Consider the following 20,724-nt stretch of genomic DNA (forward strand, 5'->3'; position numbering starts at 1 on the left):
GAATAAACTACATCATTCTAACAAGCCAGAAGAAAGAAAAGGCAAATAATACTGGAATGTACTTGCGTAGAATCATTTCATTTTGCAGCCTTGATCAGCCCAGGCTTTTTTCTGAATTTGAATACTAGATTTTGCTGGCCTAGCTTAGAAACTATAAATAGAATCTTCAGTGCATCAGACCAGTGATGTCACAGAGGCCTTGGAAATCTCTTCTCTCACCTGTAACTAAAGCACAACTCCTGTTTCTACTGTTCTCATTCAATTACAGTAGCAGGATGTAAAAGGGACATAAATGAGATGATTTATTGCTGTGGGTGGTGTTTAAAATCTGAATGTTTTAAATTTGATGGAGCAATGAAGAATGGAGCAAGCTGTGGAGCTGCTCCGGCTAATCAAGGGTAGAAAGATATAACAGTGGTTTGTATTGGTTGGTGTGGCATAGTGTGCAGTGATTTTGTTGATGGGATGTATCTTGATTAGAGGGGTTCTTTTGATTTAGATTCATATCTTTAAAAGTACCTGAGTTAATTTTTTTTGTAAAGAATTTAATGACTGACCACCTATCCCAAGTTTAAAGTACTGTGTTCATATAACTATATTATAATCAGCTGCATTATGAAAAATATTCTTTGTTTTCTTCCAGTGTGAAAAATTCAAATTATTGTCTCCCATCATATACTGCTTATAAGAACTATGATTATTCAGAACCTGGCAGAAACAATGAACAGCCAGGCCTCTGCGGCCTAAGTAACTTGGGAAATACGTGTTTCATGAACTCAGCTATTCAGGTAGGTCCTTTCCAAAGTGAAACTCATGTGTTTCATGGAAATCAGCAATAAAAGAAGAGTAAACTTTTACATATCAAAACATAAGTATTATATATGTTTTGAAAGTTTCTGTTTTCGTGGAAGATTTAAGCATGTATATTTGAGTCACTCATTCTAGTGCTAGTATCATTATCATGTTCCTCAATTAGGTGGCATATGACTGATTACCACATGGTGGAAGATTAACTATCACTTCATGCAAAAATATAATTTCAAACAGAAAACCTAGACTCTTAAAAAAAAAGAAAGAAAGAAAAACACCACATGAGATCTCTCCTTTACATATTCAGTAGAAATTTCATGCGTTTTTTGGACATCTGTGGGAATGTTAGAGAATGAATCTTTTATGGTCACCAGTCCTCTAACTCTAAATAAATTTATTTTTAAATCTTTTTTTTTTTTAAACTTAATATGAAATTAAGATTTTTTTTAATGAGAAAATTCTGTGAACCTCCTTTTGCATACATATTTTAACAAATCACTTTCCCTTAAAGATCTTTTAATTTTGGGGATATAATTGATCACTGCCCCTTTTTTCCCTTTGTCTCTCCATGGAACTCCCCTTTTCTTCCTGCTCTGTCTATATCCTCTTCCAACTTGTTAAATATTTATGTCTTTGATCGACTTTGAAGTAATGACAATAATCTATATATTTTTTAATATCTCACTGTTTATAAAATTAGAGCTGGTTGTTTCATTCCCCTTTGATAAAATTCTGTATTTCAAAAAGCCCAAAATAATGGTATACTATTTTTGATATTTCAATTTTAACCTTTTTTTTTTTTTTCTTTTGGTCCTTTGTTTTGGGGTGTTTTTTGTTTTTGTTTTGCAAATTCTGAAATTTTATTTTTAAATATGAATTTTTTGTTCTCTATTCATATTTTAATAGTAAATCTCCTATGCCCACGTGTCATCCTACAAAGATATAGATTACATATAGAGTATGGATTAATTAAGGACATTATTACAATTCTTTTTCACTAAGAATAGTATACGACTCTTAACCACCCAAATTTCTAAATAAATCCTTTTGTACTTTGGCATTAATCAATTTGTCTCCTAAATTAACCATTGCCTTTGCAGCATTCTTGGAAAATTAGAACTTAATTGTCATAATTCTCTAGATCAGGAATTGGAAATCTTTTAGAAATGCATAGAGGACATAAATATGCTTAATTTCTGATTTCTTGGTTTAGAGTTGAGCCACTCAGGAAATAGCCTTTCTGTTCAAGCATATACTGTGTAAGGTTAATAAACTCTTCCTAAACCCTCTTTGATGAGTAATATTACTTATACTTTAATGTGAATTTTTTTATTCAAAATTATTTTTCTGGGATCCTAGCACTAAATAAGCAATTTTTTAAAACATTTACCTTTATTTTTCTGGGAGAGGAGAATGGGAACATCATCTGAGAACAAGTCAAAACATATTATTATCCTGACAGCTATTTAGATAAAGTGTGTGGGTGCTGAGCTTACAGAGACAGGAACAGGCCAGACAGGTTCTCATTTTATTTGGGTATCTGTTGGACTACTCTACCTGACCTCTGAACATCATCTTTAACACCATCTCTGGAAAATGTTTTATATAAATGGTGGTTTCATCAGTACCAGAAAACCCTGTTCTTGTGTCACCAGGTCATAATTTTTGTATAACTCCTATCCTTGCACTGCCAAAATTATTTTGGTTCTAGACACTTGATGAAAACTTGAGAAATTTTTTTTGTTTTCTTTTTAATCTAGTGTAGAAAACCAATCCTGATGCTTTCTCATAAGGATTAAGAAAATAATTTTAACACTATAGGCACTAAAAAATTTGAGTCTCTCAGAAGAGAACGAGTTCATGTTCATGCTAATCATTCAGAGAAAGCTCTGGCTTTCATTCAAACTGAGTTCCTTTGAAGGGATTATTACATTCTAATTACCTCTGCCTTTGATATAGTCTTTAGTGTTTTGTTTCCAGATGGTTATAATTTCTCAAAAATGAGTATTAAAATTAAATCTTCTAATCATTTATGTTGAGCTGAATTTGGCATTTGTTGAACTTTCTTGTATATGTTTAAGGTATCAGAAACTTCTATTAGTTTTTGCCTCACTTTAAAGCAGTGTTATTACAATAAGTTGGTAGGTCTATTGCTGACCATCTCTTAATGTTATATCGCCTTCACATGTTTCATTTCAGTTGAAATTAGATTCATGAGGGTGAGGTTTGTTAGGGTGATAGTTTGTTACTTTCTTGTACTAGTCATAAAATAAGAAAAACTTTTGATGAAAACTTAAGGGATTTAAAATTTTTAAGCAGTGGATATTATTTCATGTCTGTGTCTTGGCTGGAAATTGTATTTTCTCTAAAATAAAAATCTCTACATCAGTTTGGGTAAGAGAAAAAGATGAGTTTTTATTTTTGCTACTTTTGACTTTTAATCTAAATCCACAGTTAGAAAAGCTAGTACTAGTTTCATTTTCTTAAAGCTTTTGTGATTTTTGATTGGTTAGATGTCCACTCTCAACCTGAAAACTCACCATTAAAGGGAATACAAAATGTTGGTAGCCTTTATCCCTGTTTCATGAACATGTATGTAAGTTGTTAGGTCTACAGATGAAAGGGGTAAAAGATAACTAATAGAGTAGATTTTTTTAAATATTTTTTTTAGATACTATTTCCTCAATTATCCTTATTTTCCAGTTTTCTTGTAATACCTGTGAAGTTGAAGACAATTCATGAGCTTCAGAAATATTCCAATATTTCTCCTGATAATTTGAATTTCAATGTAACTTCTTATATTTACCAATCCTAAAAAATGCATAGACATTTTAGTATCTCAGGCAGTATAATTACTGATATATTTTAAAAAATGTGAGTGGAAAGCGTACCTTTTTTTTTTTTCTATGTGAGAATGGATTATGCTTATTAAGCTATCAGTAGCCTTGAGGTAATGAAATCTTTTGGCTTCTTATGATTAAAAACTAAGTGGCACCAATCTTATTATGAATTTAATATTATTAGTGTTATTTAATTATATTGGTATTCAAGATTTTGTCTGATGTAATGGTATGAATGAATATTAAATTTTTTTGATAGTAGTACTGCCATATAGTTCTAATTTCTTAAGTTAATATTTATTGAATGTCAAACATGTGAGATACTTTTGGACATAAATCCTGACCTCATGAAGATTATAGTCTAGATAATTTGATTTTCACACTTTCTGTATTTCATTATGAAAATCTTTTTTTTTTTAATTATTACTATGAAAAGTTTAATTCTATCCTCTTTTTAAACAGATGCAGTGAAGTTGTTTTGGGTAAAGGATGTGGAGTCCCATCTGCTTTCTCTTACTTTCTTTTCTTAATGGCCCCAGAAGCATTTTCATGGGATTCTAAGACTCGAAGGAACAGTCTAAAAACTATATTATAGCAAGAAAAAAAGAAAAGAACACATTAAAAACTAATAATATAGATTAGGAGCACAGACTATAGAGTTTCACTGTCTGGATTGAAAATAGGTCTCTCCTATTTATTAGCTGTGTTGCCCTGTTTACATTATTTCCACAACTCATTTTTCTCATGGGGAAAATAATAGTACCTGTATCTTAGGAATTTCATGAGGATTAAATGAGTTGAATATAAAGCTCTTAGAATAGTGACTGGCACATCATAAATGAGTAGGCATTAGGTTAATATTTTATCTTCTTTTTTTTTTCTTTCAATTCAGGGAGCTAAGCAGAGTGACTCTGGAAAAAAGTCTACCTTCAATAACCCCTGTATTTGTTCCCCTTTCCTACAAGTCTTATTCCACTTGGGTTGAACCTAGTGAATGAAGAAAGAATTAATTATATTTTTAAATTATTTTTCACTCAGTATTATTGTAATAATGGTATTTATCATCTCCATTTCTGAACTGTGTTTAACTCTCCCTACACAAACTGATAGGCAAGGAATATAATAATGAAGAACTCTTTGTGCATATTTAGTCTTCAGAGAGCTCAAAATTCTTGAGATCAGGTTATCCCTGGCCTCAGCCTCCTCAGTAGTTATGATTGTAGGCATATACCACCATGTCCCAGTGGTACAAATAAGTTAGCAAAATAGTTTTCTAATGTCCTAAATCTTTGAGAGAATGTTTAGTTATAAAAGTTTGCATTATTGGAGGTAATTTTAATTAGCATCAGTTGAGTAGATTCAGGAGCACTCCAACCCTTGTCTTTTTCATTGTCAAGGCCTAGGAGGCTCATGATTGGCTTCCTGGAAGAAGCAACTCTTCAGATGGATTTGAAGCAGGGAAGTGATATGGTCTTTTCCACTGGAAGGCAGCATGGCGTAAGATGGTTGTTTTCAAACTCTTTACTTGGAAGTAATAGGGCTCCTTACTGTAGGAAGTCATTGAAAAAAAAATAATCGAGGGTCTGTTCTGTCATATAGTGTAAAATCAGTTGTGATTCCAAGCATTTTTAAAGTCAACTTTTTTATCATTATTATTATTATTATCTGTTGGATTAGGAAAAAATCTATTCAATAAATTCAGAAGAATGTTAAATAGAAAGCTTAAAGTTTATTTTTCAAATAAACAGAATGAGTAATACACAGAAATAACATTTTTTTAAGAAACTAAAATCCTATAATACCGTGAAACAGTGGAAAAGATATTACTGAAGGTATTATTTTTGTGTTGTAGTACTTTATAGCTTTGCATATGATGAAGTATAATGCTGTTCTTCTCTCACCCTGAGACATTCTTTTTGCATTAATTGGAACACCAATTCTTAGAAGCCTGGTTTAACATGAAGCTAATTTTGTTTAGCCAAATTTATAGTTAAATAAATGAAATGGTTTTCATCAAAAAAAGAATCATTTAACCCCTGAGACACAAGAATTTAAAAAAAAAACAGTTGAGGGGCGCCTGGGTGGCTCAGTCAGTTGGGCGGCCGACTTCGGCTCAGGTCATGATCTCGCGGTCTGTGAGTTCGAGCCCCGCGTCGGGCTCTGTGCTGACAGCTCAGAGCCTAGAGCCTGTTTCAGATTCTGTGTCTCCCTCTCGCTGACCCTCCCCTGTTCATGCTCTGTCTCTCTCTGTCTCAAAAATAAATAAAACGTTAAAAAAAATTTTTTTTTTAAAAACAGTTGAGGATCTTGAGGAAATGACTTCTTCTAATAAACAGAGAATATAGCTAAAAATTCAAATATTTCTTCATAGGGCAGATTTTTAAAAAATGATAAATGGCATACAATATTATGTTAGTTTCATGTGTACTACATAATGATTTGATATTTGTATATGTTACAAAATAATCGTCTGTCACCATGCAAAGTTATTACAAAATTATTAACTGTATTCCCTATGCTGTACTTGACGTATCTAATACAGGAAATTAAAATCAGTTATTTGAGTTCCTCCCATATTATGTGCCAAAAATTACATGGCACTATCATCAAAAATATGTTGAATCATCTATCAAATGGCAGCTCACTTGGGTCTTCTTTCCATTTTGATGTAAAATGGAAATGACCTTACTTATATTAGAACCATTCACTTTCTCAACACAGATACCAATGTTTTTACTTTTCTCTTTGTTTGAGCTAGGGTAAGAGAGAAGTCACCCCTTCTTTCAGAAAGAGAAAGGAGGATGCACCCGGGTGGCTCAGTCAGTTAAGTGTCTGACTCTTGATTTCAGTTCGGGTCATGATGTCACGGTTCGTGAGTTTGAGTTCCCACTGTTAGCACAGAGCCTGCTTGGAATTCTCTCGCTCAGCCCCTCCCCTGTTTGCACGTTCTCTCTCTCAGAATAAATAAACTTAAAAAATAAATAAACTTGGAAAAAAAAAAAGAGAAGGGGGTGGAAAAGGAAAACCTGATTTGTCAGGCATTTTATTTGGAGGAAGAATATATATAGCATAGTTCTGTAAGAATATAGTTTTCATGACTGGGGGAGAAATGGTATCTTTAAAAGAATGACTTGAACCTGTGTAACTTGGCTCATAGTGATTTTTTTGTCATGAAAACATGCCTTCTTAAAATTAAAAAAATTTTTTTTTTAGTTTTTAATTTACATCCGAGTTAGCTAGCAACAATGATTGCGGGAGTAGATTCCTTAAGAAAAGATGCCTTTCTTAAAATCAGATACTGAAGCAATCAAACTTATTTGTCTGCTCTTCACATTTTCTGAATGAAAATACAAATTTCTCTAGGATTAATGCTTCAACTTCTGAATTAATATAGACTTAAATGTTTTATCTGCCCCTAATTCTATAATAGGAAATGACATTAAGTATAGATTGTGGAGAAATAGAGGGATGATTTCAAGGAGTTGTAAATAATTACACCTGATTCTAATACAGAATTGTTTCTACATTATTCTGGCTATAAAAAGATCAACACCAATTTACATATACTCACTAGGAAGGATTACTTACAGTGATCACACCTTGTAGCAGTGGTTAATACAATCAGACTAAAATATCTTGTATTGATTTTTTTTTTTTTTAATTTTTAAGTAATCTCTATACCCAACATGGGGTTCAAGCTCACAATCCCAGTTTCAAGGTCCACATGCTCCATGGAGTGAGCCAGCCAGGTGCCCTTCTTGTAATGATTTTAATAATTGTTGTAAGGATATTTATTTGTAGGGGCACCTGGGTGGCTCAGTCAGTTAAGCATCCAATTCTTGATTTTGGCTCAGGTGATGGTCTCAGTTTGTGAAATCGAGCCCCTGTTCCAGGCTATGTCCTGACAGCACAGAGCCTACTTGGGAGTCTCTGTCTCATCTCTCTGATCCTAATCCGCTCATGCTCGTGCTCTCTTTCTCTCGAAATAAACTAAAAAAAAAAAAAAAAAAAGGTATTTATGGGGTGCCTGGGTGGCTCAGTTGAGCGTCGAACTCTTGATTTTGGCTCAGGTCATGATCTCTCAGTTCATGAGTTTGAGACCCACGTCAGGCTTCATGCTGACAGCACGGAGCCTGCTTGAGATTCTCTCTCTCTTTCTCTCTCTGCCCCTCCTGCTCACTCACTCACTCTCTCAAAAATAAACATTTTTTTAAAAAGGATGTTTATTTGTAATCAAAGGAAAATGTAAGAAATGTCAATCTATAATTTATAACAATAACTACAACTTTCCTCCCTTCTAAAAATAAAAACCAAAAAAAAAAAAAGTGGAAGTGGTTCCAGATTTACTTCTATCACCTAAAAATCAAACAGTTGATTTTCTTGATGGCAGAATGTTTTCTAAGATCTATTTCCTCCTTTATTAAATATACACTAATATTCAACACTTTATAGTTGGAAGATTCTAAAATGTGTCAGGCTTATAGTCTAAATTCTAAATTGCTATTATGGAATAGTGTCACTAGAAAATATAGGATATTGGACTGATAGAGCCTTAAGAAAAGGAAAGGCACACTAGATCCCCTCTAAATCCCTCTTAAGGGCTTGTTTTGTTATCTTTTGTCTATTTGTTTTAATGTATACATATAAACTGGTCAACTGAAGCTGTGCTATATTTATTACTAAAACCTCCCTAATCTTCTGGACTCTTTTTCTTTTTAATGTCCTTTATCTTAAAATCACCTTTCTATTTTAGTTTTTGCGTAGAAATAGTTTGTGAGTATGCTTATTGCTCATGAACCACTTCATTAGTCACTTTACAAATAATTGCTTAGTTACATATTCCTTTAGTAGTGTATACATATATGGAAACCAGTTGCTAAGTAATATCAATAAATTCTTAACAGTGATTTGTAAACTATGCTATATGGGGCAGGGAGAGGGTCAGTGAGTTGGTTACTGAAAACCATTACTTAATAATAATATTTGAAATAAATTACTCATTTCCCTAAACTCATATTAAAAATTAACAGCCCAGTAAAGAACCTGCAGCCTCTGAAAACAGTACCCTTCTTTGCAGAGTGCAGGTTTTTATATCATTGTCACTTTCTTAATTTCCTCTTCACAGAGGTCTGTCAGGGCATAAGGTATCCTTATTTCACTGATGAAAAAATTGAGGCAAGGAAAGTTTAAGTGATTTGTCTAGAACAAGTTAATAAGTGAGTTAAAACTCAGTTGTTATTCCAAACATTCTGAGATAACGTATCTGTCAAAATTATACTAATCAACTTGTAAGAAATGCATAAAAATACTTAATTGTGGTCAGGTATACATAACATAAAATTTACTATTTTAATCATTTTAATGTACAGTTCAGTGGCCTTAAGTATACATATTGTACAGCCATTAAAAATGTTTTTTATCTAAGCCAAGTATATGGTCCCCTTAATACAAGATGGTCCCCCAAAAGTAGTGTTACTTTTGTACAGATCAAAATAGTTTTGTAGGAGATTATATACACATTTACTCATTTGATAGAGTGTTCAGAACATTTTAAAAACTCCTTTTGGAATTGCTTTCCTTTTTCTTAATATCATTGATATTTCTCTTCTTTGATGATGAAGTTGATTTTCAAAAACCTGAAGTTTTTCAGAACATTATCTTCAGAATATTGTAGGTGATCAAGCTGGGTAATTCTTTTTAATCAAATATACTTATGAATTCATCCATTCATTTACTCAGCACATATTTATTGAGGGCCTACTAAGTTCCTTTCGTAGGGACTAATTGTAACATTGTGAACAAAACTGTATTTGTTTCCATGGAGCATAGTCTAGTAGAGAAGATAAACATTAAATAAATCATGAATTCTGATAAGCAGCATGAAGAAGAAAAATGGGGTGCTCTGAGAAAATAACAAGAACTTGGAGAATACCTGCTTGATCTGGGTGTCATACTGTCCATAAGTAACATTTGAGTTATGACCAAAGAACTCATGAATTAGGTGTGAATTAGGTGAGAGTTGAAGTTAGATGGAGAGCAGTAACGTGTGCAAAGCCTCTAGGACAGGCAAGTTTGAGGAGCCAAAAGATGAGTAGTAACCTGTGGAATAATATTTGAACGGGAGTGGTATAAAAGGAGTCTGAAGAAGTAGGCAAAGCCAGATCATGTAGGGGGAATTTGGATTTTAATGTATTATGAAAGCATTAAAGATTCTTAGGCTACCGTAATTTCATCTGATTTATTGCAGTTATCTCCTAGCTGATTTATCTGCTTACATTCTTCATCCCCATGACCTTTTCTCAAAAGAGCAGCCAAAGCTATCCTGTTCAAACCTAAGGCATTTCCATTACTCCTTGTCTGTAATACTAAATGCTTTCGTATTTCACTCAACCAAGGTGAAGTTCTTAAAACAGATACAAGGCGCTGTATGATATTGGCTGCATGCTATCTTATTTCCTTCCACTTTCTTCCATGTTCCCTTTTCTCCATCCTTATTAGCCCTAGTCTTGTGATGCCAAGAATGTTCATGCCTCAGGATCTCTGAACTTAGAATTTCCTAGCCCTGGAATTTCTTCCTCCAGATACTTATATCCTTGTTCTCTCTCTTCCTTAGGTCTCTTATTATCAGTCAGAACCTTCACACTCACTTTATATGCAGTAGTAACCACCCTCTCCACATTCCATACATCAGCCATGACCACCTCATATGCTCTCTACATATTTGGGTTTTTTGTCTGTCTGCCTTTGCCTGCTTCACACACACACACACACACACACACACACACACACACACACACTCCATGAGCTCAGGGCCTTTGTTTTAGTCACTGCTATAGCCCCAAATATCTGTCTACCTCCTCCTACCTCTCTCTCACATACATCCTCCATGAACACAGGAGTCACTGCTGTACTTCTGTTACCTAGAACAATGTTTGATATGTAGAAGGAACTCGAGTTAATGAAAAGTGAAGAAAGTCACGTTTGTCTCTAGGTACTGGCTTGTGCATCATAATTATAGCCATTTAACGAAATTGGAGTGATGGGAGGAGGGGCACAGTAGCAGGAGCAAATTTCGGGTAGGGAGAAGAATATGAGTTAATTTTTTTAGGCATATTCAGTTTGTGACAACCATGAAACATCCCAAGTTAGATACATTATAGGCAGATAGATATTCTAACAAGGAATACAGACCAGAGGCTTAGGTTAGCAATGGAAATATGGCTGCTTATAGATGATATTTAATATCAGGTATAGTTGCATCTAAATGAGGGCATCTATGAAAAAGAGGTCCCAAGACTAAGCTTTAAAATGTAACATTTGAGTGGAGTAAAAACACTGCTGTTGCCAACAGGAGAAAAGAAGATTGTTTATAAGTAGTTTCTAGATTTTGTGTTGACTTTCATTATCCTAAAAATATGAGACCAGGTTATTTGCTAAGAATGAAAGAGTAAGATTGCTTGGCAGTATTCAAATCTCATTTCAGTCTGGAGATCAATTTAGAACGGTGTGGGTTTATTCACTTGAAATTTTCTCTAGCAGTATTTAGCTACATGGTGCATACAGTAGATGACTGGGTTCATATAGTAAGTAACTGGGTTTATCTAGGGTTGGAGAGAGAAAGGGCAAAGGAATTAAGAGCAGCTAAACTAGTTGTCTTGTTTTTATCGGGGTAATTTATTTAGCTAATCCAACAAACATCCACTGAGTCTCTGGGTACCAAACAGTATTCTAGCCATTAGTAATAGAATTGAAAAAGACTGCCTGTGCTCTTAGAAGTTCTTGGTGTTGTGAATGAAATAGACGTATAAATAAATAAGACACAGTATGTGATATGATAGAAAGCATGATCAGCCAAATGTTACAGAAGCAAAGAAAAATGAGCCCCTGGGAAATAAGTGAGGCTTCACCAAGGAGGTGACTTTTGAGTCAGGCCTTGATTTTATTTGATAAAGTACACTATTCATAATGACTTCCCTTTTATTCATCTGGTCATAAAAATAACACTGAATTACCAAAGGTACAAATACAACATTACAGCTCATGCTTGTTCCCATAATTTTCTACCACAAAAATCCCTACATTAGAAATCTATTTTACCATACCATGGGGTGCCTGAGTGACTCATTCAGTTAGCGTCTGACTTGAGCTCGGGTTAGGATCTCACAGTTCATGGGTTTGAGCCCCATGTTGGCCTCTGTGCTGACAGCTCAGAGCCTGGGGCCTGCTTCAGATTCTGTATCTCCCCCCCCCCCCCCCCCCCCCGCTCTGCGCCTCCCCTTCTCGCACTCTCTCAAAAATAAACATTAAAAAAATGAAAACAAATCTGTGTTACCATACAAAAAAGCTCATTGAGTATACACACATGAAACACATATTGGCACCCACTGTATGCTAGATATTAATGCTTTTTCATATGTGTGCCAGCTCTAACGAAAAGTACCTAAAATATTTTGAGCAATGACAGTACCAAGAAAACATACAGCCTTCTAAAGTGATTACATCAAAGATGATGTTCATTTGAACTTGAAGGGTTTACCAGAAAATCACTGCTTTATAACCATGTCGTGTATAATTAAAAATTGAAAGTCTGTCTCTGGCTTTCATTTAGAGAGATGTTGCTTTGAAAATAAACTGAATCACTGACACACATGCACTAATCTATATACACACGTATGTTCATTATGTATATATGAATGTAAATATATATCTATTTATATATGTAAATATAAATATATATATATAGTTGTTGTTACAGATTTGGTATGTAATTAAAGTATTATGAATGATTCTTCGGTAATTGCCCAGGACCTAATTATTATATACTTTGACAAGAAAAAGTTTTCAATAACTTTTTAAAAGAAATTATAAATTTTTAACCAAAATGTTACTAATTGTTTATAAGGAAATTCTTAATAGTAAGCTAGAACATTTTAAGATTCCTCTTATTCTCATTGTACCATACCTGAAGTGTCTGTGTCATCATGATTATACCACCATCTTCCTGGGACCTTTGCTATCTTCCCTGAGACTTGTTCCATTAATCATCATATCTTTGTTATGTACCTTTTACCTCACATTTTCACTGTGTTCCTTTCAGCATATATATATCGTCAAGTCTTTTTTCTTCTTCTTCTAAGTGAGGAGTGAAGAGGACTCTTAACCTTGAAAACTGAAAATAATGGTTTGTACTTTCTTCCTACTTTCTCATCTTCCATTCAGTAGTCCTCTGCAGCATAGCATAGTAGTTACAAGCATGGGTTTTGGAACCTGACTGCTTGGATTCAAAACCTAGTTCTGCCACTTGGTTGTGTGAAATAAGAAACTTTTTAGTTTCTTCATCTGTTAAATGAAGATAAATTGTTTAACAAGTGCTTGGTACCTGGTAAACAATATGCAGTTATCAACTATTGTTATGTCATCGCTGTGACCATCATACCACCCCCAAAAAATTGCTTTTGATAAAGTCATTCTTGACCTTCTGTTTGCAGGGTTGTTTGTAGCCTCTTTACCTTTGAGATGTCACTCTTTACCTTTGAGATGTTGACATCCACTTTAACTGACAAATCTCAAATCTGTCTCTACTATAATTCTCCCTCCTGAGTTTCCTTCCAGTATATAACAATTAGATGGACATTTCTGCCTAGGTAATATTACACTTAAACTAACCTTGGCTACTAAGACCAAACACTCTCCCAAGAAACCTGATCCTTTTATCTCATACTCCCCTAGTTGCAACTGTCCACCCACTAACCCAAGTCAAAAACTTGAGACTCTCCCCAGATCCTGTTCATTTCACTACCTCTTAGCATCACTTCCATCCATCTTCTCTTCTACTGTCAGTACAATATTTGAGTACTTGAGCATCTTTTATGTGACCTGTTGAAATATATCTCTAACTCCTATCTTTATTCCTTCATTTATCCTCTTCCTCTCCATTTAGTGCATTGCTTCCAGAGTCGTCGTTTTAAAATGCAAATATAATTATTTACCTCTTTGCTTAAAACTTGCTTCTCATCACCTAAAGGATAAAACCCAAATGGGGCTTTTCCTACCTCTTAAGCCAAAACTAAAGGTTCTTGGAATTTGTTATGTATCAAACTTGTTTGTGTATACTCCTTCCTTTTCCCTCGTTGCCTTTCCCACATCTCTATCTCTCCTCCCTTTTCTCTCTTTCTTCTGGATAAATACCTATTACACAGTGAGAGTCATGAAAGTAGAGACTGTCTTTGGTTTTCTTTTATATCCCCAATGTTTAGCATAATGCCAGATAATGATTAGAACAGTATTTCTCAGAGTCTGTCTATGGATGAGACAGTATGGTTGACAAATAAGCATAGAAATTAAGTATAAGTGATCTAAAACTTTTCTAGCAACTTGGTCAGGGTATTTTATATCTATTAAATCTCATAATAGAAGATGAGGCTTTGTTTTTTTGTATGTCATTTTTTATTTCATTTTTCTAGTGGTTCATTTTTACTGTACTTTATAAAAGTCTCAGTCTATGATGATTTGGAAATTGTTAAGAAATTAGTTCTTTCACATAAACAGAGAAATACTGCATTAGAAAATTTACCAGAAATGTTTAGAACTTCACCTGGACCAGATTAATGATCTTTCTGGAGCTGTCTAACTCCAAAAGAGCACATTAATTTTAAAAAGAATAATAGCACATTTTATATATATTTACTTCTTGCAACCGAGTAAGTCAGAAACCCAGCTATATATAAAGTTCAAGAAATAATACAGTGTTAGGTTCCACCGGTGTAACCAGTCTGATGGCACTTGCGTCGGGCTGCTATGTTAACCCCAGCCTGGCAGACCCCAGTCCCACGAAACTAGTTCTGTGAATGCACAGTGAATGATAGGAAAAAATCCTTTTGGAACATTATTTTTATATTACTAGAAACTCTTCAAATAATAATCTTCTGTTCCTAATAAGTATCTGTTGAGTGATTATTTAGATAAATTTAAAGTTCTTTTGGATTATGAAAATAATCAGAAACCCTTCATAGTTCATGCTATTACATGGTCCTTAAACTTCTTTTTCAACTCAGCTGAAGTATTTATTGTCAGTTTGGGGTCTAGTGTAATGAAATAATGAAGAGAAGTACATGACTTGGTGATTTTCCTTAAAGAATGTAAAAATTCAGTTAAACTTTGTGAAAAATTTCTGCTATCCTTTCATGTATGCCTTCACAGGGAAACTAAAAGATCAGTGAATCAGAAATTTGTGATACTTATTTTTTCAAAAATGTTTCTATACTGAATATTATGTGCAAGGCACTGAACCACACACAAAATTATGAAGAACCATTGCTTTTTCTAAAGTCCTTCATCTTGCTTGCCTAAAATAGTGGCATTCATTTCATTGTGAGCCAGTTTTGAATTATTAACAGTGTAGAGCAGATAATAATACTAAATATTACAAGTGAATTCATATGCTTTAGTCCTTTAAAATAAATACAATTTATACTAAAGTTTATTAATATTATTAGAACCATTTGATTTTAGCTTGCCTCCTATAAATAATATTAAACATAAAATCACTCATTAAATAGCCTCTTACCAAAAAAAAATTTTTTTCTAGACAATTGATGCTATAGCTGAGTAGTTTGAAAACCTCACTAAAATACATCTGCCTGAAACTTGCAGTATTGTTGTTGGTATAATCATCTCAGAAGCTTTCAAATTTACTTACATTAAAAATAGATCTTCCGTCTAGTTTCTGCTGATAGCTTTTAGTATGAAAATTAATGTCTTTACATAATCATGGCTTTTTTAACATTGAAATCTCTAGTTATAAGCTTTACTTACTGCCAGTAACAGGGTAGACCTTTTCACAAACTTAGAATTCTCCTTCCTCAATTTTATAGATTAGAGAAAAAAATAACACTATTTCTTTGTTAGCCCACAAAATGTTCCCCATTAGTTCTCCTATTTCCCAGAGCTTTCATAATAATTCTTTATTGAATTTAAGTATTGTATGAAGAAGAAATTTCATAGAATTTGAAAGAAAGGGTGACAGCAGGAACTTTAATTTATGTCTTAAGCATAGTGACCAGGTTAATAACATACATTACATTGTTAGAACATTATCTTTGTCCAATTCAAAAATGCAGCCTTTGAAACTATTTTATGTAAAGTTCCAATATTTTAAGTTGAGTGTATGTCAGTTCTCTCTTCTCTGACTAATTGGGAGAGGGAAAAACAGAAGTTTTGGTTTTTTGGGGTTTTTTTTAAATAAATAAATTTATTCCCACTTATATTTTACTTACCTGAATTTATTTTTTAAAGAAAGCTTGGAGGGAGATTGGAAATGAAAAGCAAAATAGAATGATTGTATATGCTTTCCCAAAATATGTGGAGAAGCTTCAGAATTGATCTCTCAAATGTAACGAGATTGGCCTTTCCTAAGGGAAAAAGTAACGAAGAATAAAATATCAGGTGTCTTAAAAATACTTCATTTTTAAAATTTACTTGATGAAGGGGCAGGCTTATATTTATACTTCTTCATTGTAAAAATCTACATCATACTTTCCTTTCTCATCCACTGTTTCATTACAGAACTAGAGCCAATGTCCCAGTATTTACAGAAATGCTTCAGAATTCAGACCTTTTTAGAATGTCTATACTGTTGTCATGACAAAGTGAAAAACGATAGCATGGCAAATCTGAAAATTCTTTATCCATCTAATATTAAAATCCAGGAAAAAAATATTGGATTATTCTAAGGTCACTTCAGGTGTAATTTTTTAAATTATAAGAAAAGAATATGGTTTCCTCATTTTAGATTGGGTTTTTATTTTTAGTATTGGTTAGTTTGAAGGTATAGCTACTTTTTTTTTAAAGGGTGTGAGTGGCATTACATTTTGATCAGTTACAGAATGAGTTACACAACTCAGAGCTTTAGGTAATCAAAAATTAAGTTTGTTTTCTTTCCTGTTCTAGTTACCGGTTTACTAAAATAGTGAGCATACATGATCACTTGAAAATTGGGCTTCTGGAGCACCTGAACAGAAAGGGAGTGGTTCATATTCAGCATTACAAAAGACAACTTTCTCTTTTTGAAGGGGATTACTTTGGCTATTTTCCAGGTACTGGGGAAATTCCAGATTCATTACAAGTTATTGGGATGGCTATTAATTATTCATTTCCTAAAATATGTTGATTACAGACTTGAGATTTGGTTATATAGTAGAACTTTATTTCACTTCATCAATTAAAAAATGATATAGAAATTTATAGTGAAATACAAAATTGAGACTCTTATGAGTCATTAATTTTTTCCAGAGAACTCTAGAAACATCAGTCTTATTGATCAGAACATATTTAACGGAAGAATTTTTTGAAAATAATGTAAGAGCAATAGGATTTGTGCATGTGTGTATAAGGAAAACTTATGTACAGAGCATTGTAGCCTTTCCAGCTAATTAAATAATGAAAGAAAATCATAACCTCACATAATATTCCAATTTTAGATGTATGGAAATTTGTAACCAGAGAGTTTTTCATAGAGAATTATTACTTTATAAAATAGTTGAATGGTATATGCATTCTTTTTAAAAATAGTTCTTCATGGTGGCAGTGGTTAAAGTTCTATATACATTGAACCATATGGCAGAATGTCCACTGGTTGAGACATTCGATTATTTAGAAGAACTCTCTTCAGAATTTTTATACCTCATTCTAGGTTGAAGATTTAGTGAGGAGTCTTGATAAAAATATATTTCCAAATACTCTTCCTTCACATGTCTTTGACTTACATGGATTTATCCTGATAGCTTGGGGCATTCACAGTAGCTGTTTTTCTTCATAAGAAAAGCCTGCCTAGGCATTACTGGGACTTTTGTTTTTGAACTTACAGAACTTTTAGATACGTTATAGTTATATACCAGGGTGTAATTCAGTTCTCTTTAGTCTAGTGTTTTCCCACCGTTCTCAGTTTCTGTAAGGACAGCTTCCAGTCTTTCTGTCATACAAGTTTTCATTCATTCAACACACCTTTATTAAGGTATGTGTCAGGCATTGTGCTGTAGACCCTGAGGTACAAAGGTGAAATAGACATGGAGGCTGCTTTCAAAATAAGCACAGTGTAAGTGAGTTCAAGGTATAGAGTTTGCTCAGAAGAAATAATATTAGTTCTTCCTTGAGGTGCTGAGCAAGATAAAATGTTGTAAGAGATACTGACATGAGTGTTAAAGAATAGGAATTTCTTACAGGGGAAGAACATTCTAAGAAAGGGAGGAAGAAGTACATGGCTAAGGTTCAATCTTAATACATTAAACTAAGGACTAATATGTCTTAAGACTCCTAATTCAAATTCACATTCACGAATACTCTTATTACTTGGGGTTTCTATTTTAAATGCATATGTAAGCACAGGTAGAGAACCACAGAGCCACTTTCAGGAACAGATACTTAGTAGTCATGTCTGCTCACAAAATGACTGGCTTGCACATACCCAGGCATTCTCATTCCTCATGGATAAACCAATTTTTCATACTAACTTATGTCCTGACCTTCCAGTTAACCAACTGGTTGTTTTATCACAAAGACTAATTTAAATTAATGAATACCAAAACTCTTTAACATCTACTAAATGTGAAATTTAGTTTTTTAACTAAAGCAATTTTGCTTGTTCATTACTGTAAGTTTTTACTTACTCCTTTTTACATTAAGAATTGAGACTACTGGTACAGAATCCTTCTCTTCATTCTGTTTATTGCTTTATTTTTAACATAGTGTTTGATAAAATTCTACCAATTGTAAAAACCACTGTAGGCACCATTTGATATAAGTAAAATGTGGCTTAAGATCTGTGTTTTATTATGAGTCACATCACTTCATACTTGAACTTCAGGTTTTTTGGTGGTGAGTTGTAAGAGGTAGCTCTCCTTGAAATACTGAAGTGTTGGTATCTGTCAATGTCAGGTAGTTGAAATCTGAATTAACAAAGGTGAAGCTCAAAATGGCATATGACTGGTAGAACATCACAAAACTCATAAGTAGCCATAAAATAACATACTAATACTATTTATGTAATCCCTTTTGTTTTTACAATAGATTTATATCTGTATTCCAGGTTTTGCTAGGAGAAACCATTTATGTTAGGAAAGGATGAGTTCTGTTCTGTTCTGCAGTTCAAGAATCATTGAGAGTGAGAAATATATCCACATAGGTGCATAAAACGTGTGATTTCAGGTCCATATTATGTCACTCAATAAAGTATCTTACATGTTAAAAGGAGAAATTCCCTTTGTCTGTATATGTCTTAAGAAAGGAATTATTTTGGGACAGTCCCAATCAGATGGAAAAGTGATACTTGTTATAGCAGAGGAATCTTTGAGAGAGATGCTTCAGAACTATGGTTATTGTTGTTTTTATTATTGAACTAACCAAAATCTTTATTCTTTAAAACACTGTATTTAATGGCAACTAGTCCAAATGTCCAGTTTTCTTGTATTTGTCAAAGATGTTCATTCTTCTAAGATAGCCCCATGTTAAAAGATAGAATGAATTGTATAAATTATAACTCAAACTGCAGTATGACCAATATTAAGAAACTACCTTCTTACTTCTGCCACGATGATGGCATTGAATACTGACAACACTTGAGGCATGGAAATACTTTAGTTGTTTGACCTGTATTCTAATTATACCTTGAAATTTATACCAAAAATTAAAAGAGAACTTTTAGTATTTTAGGTGGTCTTTATACTACTCCAAGAATATAATGATTCCCAGAATAATAATTTCAAGGTGAGGGAGAAAAGTATTGTATTTTACAATATGAGAAAGAAAAGTCTGACATCAGTTTCAGTTTTTAAACTACTATGATATGTGCATTAGTAGAACACTTAAACTGTCTATTGAATTTCTGTATTTATATATGTTTGTATAAATTTTTAGAAAAATGTAGCTTGTGAGTTTCTTAACACAGTATGTTCTGGTGTACATCTGAAACTAATGTAACATTGTGTGTCAACTATACTTAAATTTTTTTAAAATTATGTTTAACAAATAGAATGCTTTTTTTTAATTTAAACATAAGGGTTACCTCAAAATATATTGGTTATGATATCTTGATAAGTAATACAAGCACTTATTAAAACTGTGTTTTGTTTTTAGTTTGTTAATGTTCAATTATAGTCATCTTCAAAATGGCTTGTGTCACTTTGAAAATAATCATTGGTCTCTGTATCAACGACTTTAAAAAAAAATCCAAGCAGAGACCCACTACAAAGTAGATAGTGAATTGAATGAAAGTTAAAAGGATGGGAAAGTTTTTTGGTGTTTGCTTGTTTGTATGTTTCAGTTTATTTATTTTACATAATCTCTACTGTGGGGCTCAGGCTCACAACCCTGAGATCAAGAGTCACACAAAAGCATGGGCAAGTTTTTAATAGGTGCTGTCCTTCTTTTGGTTTATATAATTTAAACCAAGTGATTTAAACCATTAAATCAGGTAGAAGTGCTTGATGAAGTTTTTGAGATTATCCATTACCAGCTAATATATTTTTGCCTCCCTAAGTAATAATTCATTCAAGAAAAATTTGCTCTGTGCCAAACATTGAAGGAAAAGATTTAAAAAGCCAAAAGGATAAAAACATTTGTATATATAGGCAAAAACATGTTTTGTTAAACGTGTGTTTATTGTACACATACTGAGTGCTGGAGATATACATATAATTGATATTATGGTTCCTGCTCTCATGAAGGTCACAGTCCATTTGGCAAGACAGATAAACTAAAATTAAAGTTACAGTATATTAGAAGATAAGTGGTGGTGTACAAGTGAGCATTATGCAATATGGAAACATACCAAAGGAAACATTAGAATGAAATCTAGGAATACTTCCCAGACAGGATACCTGAATCTTGATGGTTTAGTAGAAGTTAATAGAACAAAGAAGGTATATTTCACATAGATGGGATGGATTGATGTTGCAAATTTAAGAGTGAGAGAATACATGGAGGTCAATGAACCTCAAGTAATTAAGTGAGGCTAGGATAGAGTCACATAAAGGTATTAGCAAGATAAGAGACCACATAGGTGGGCAAAAGACAGACTCTT

General features: G+C 33.2%; 1 protein-coding gene across 9 annotated transcripts in view; it reads left to right on the forward strand.

Annotated features, from left to right (window-relative positions):
- The window catches only part of USP15 (ubiquitin specific peptidase 15), a 118,536-nt gene that overhangs the window by 75,562 nt on the left and 22,250 nt on the right, over nt 1-20,724 (forward strand). For 3 of the 9 annotated variants that reach the window (XM_007075008.3, XM_007075009.3, XM_042992659.1), the window contains one exon: nt 644-788. In XM_007075008.3, coding sequence (XP_007075070.1) covers nt 644-788 — 145 coding nt within the window. Of the gene's footprint in view, nt 1-227; nt 399-643; nt 789-5,047; nt 5,148-12,747; nt 12,832-16,598; nt 16,745-20,724 lie in introns of those variants that run through there. The other 6 variants (XR_006220023.1, XR_006220024.1, XR_006220026.1 and 3 more) reach the window with 5 other exon arrangements.

The sequence above is a fragment of the Panthera tigris genome, chromosome B4, assembly GCF_018350195.1.
Source record: "Panthera tigris isolate Pti1 chromosome B4, P.tigris_Pti1_mat1.1, whole genome shotgun sequence".
In the NCBI taxonomy this organism is placed as follows: domain Eukaryota; kingdom Metazoa; phylum Chordata; class Mammalia; order Carnivora; family Felidae; genus Panthera; species Panthera tigris.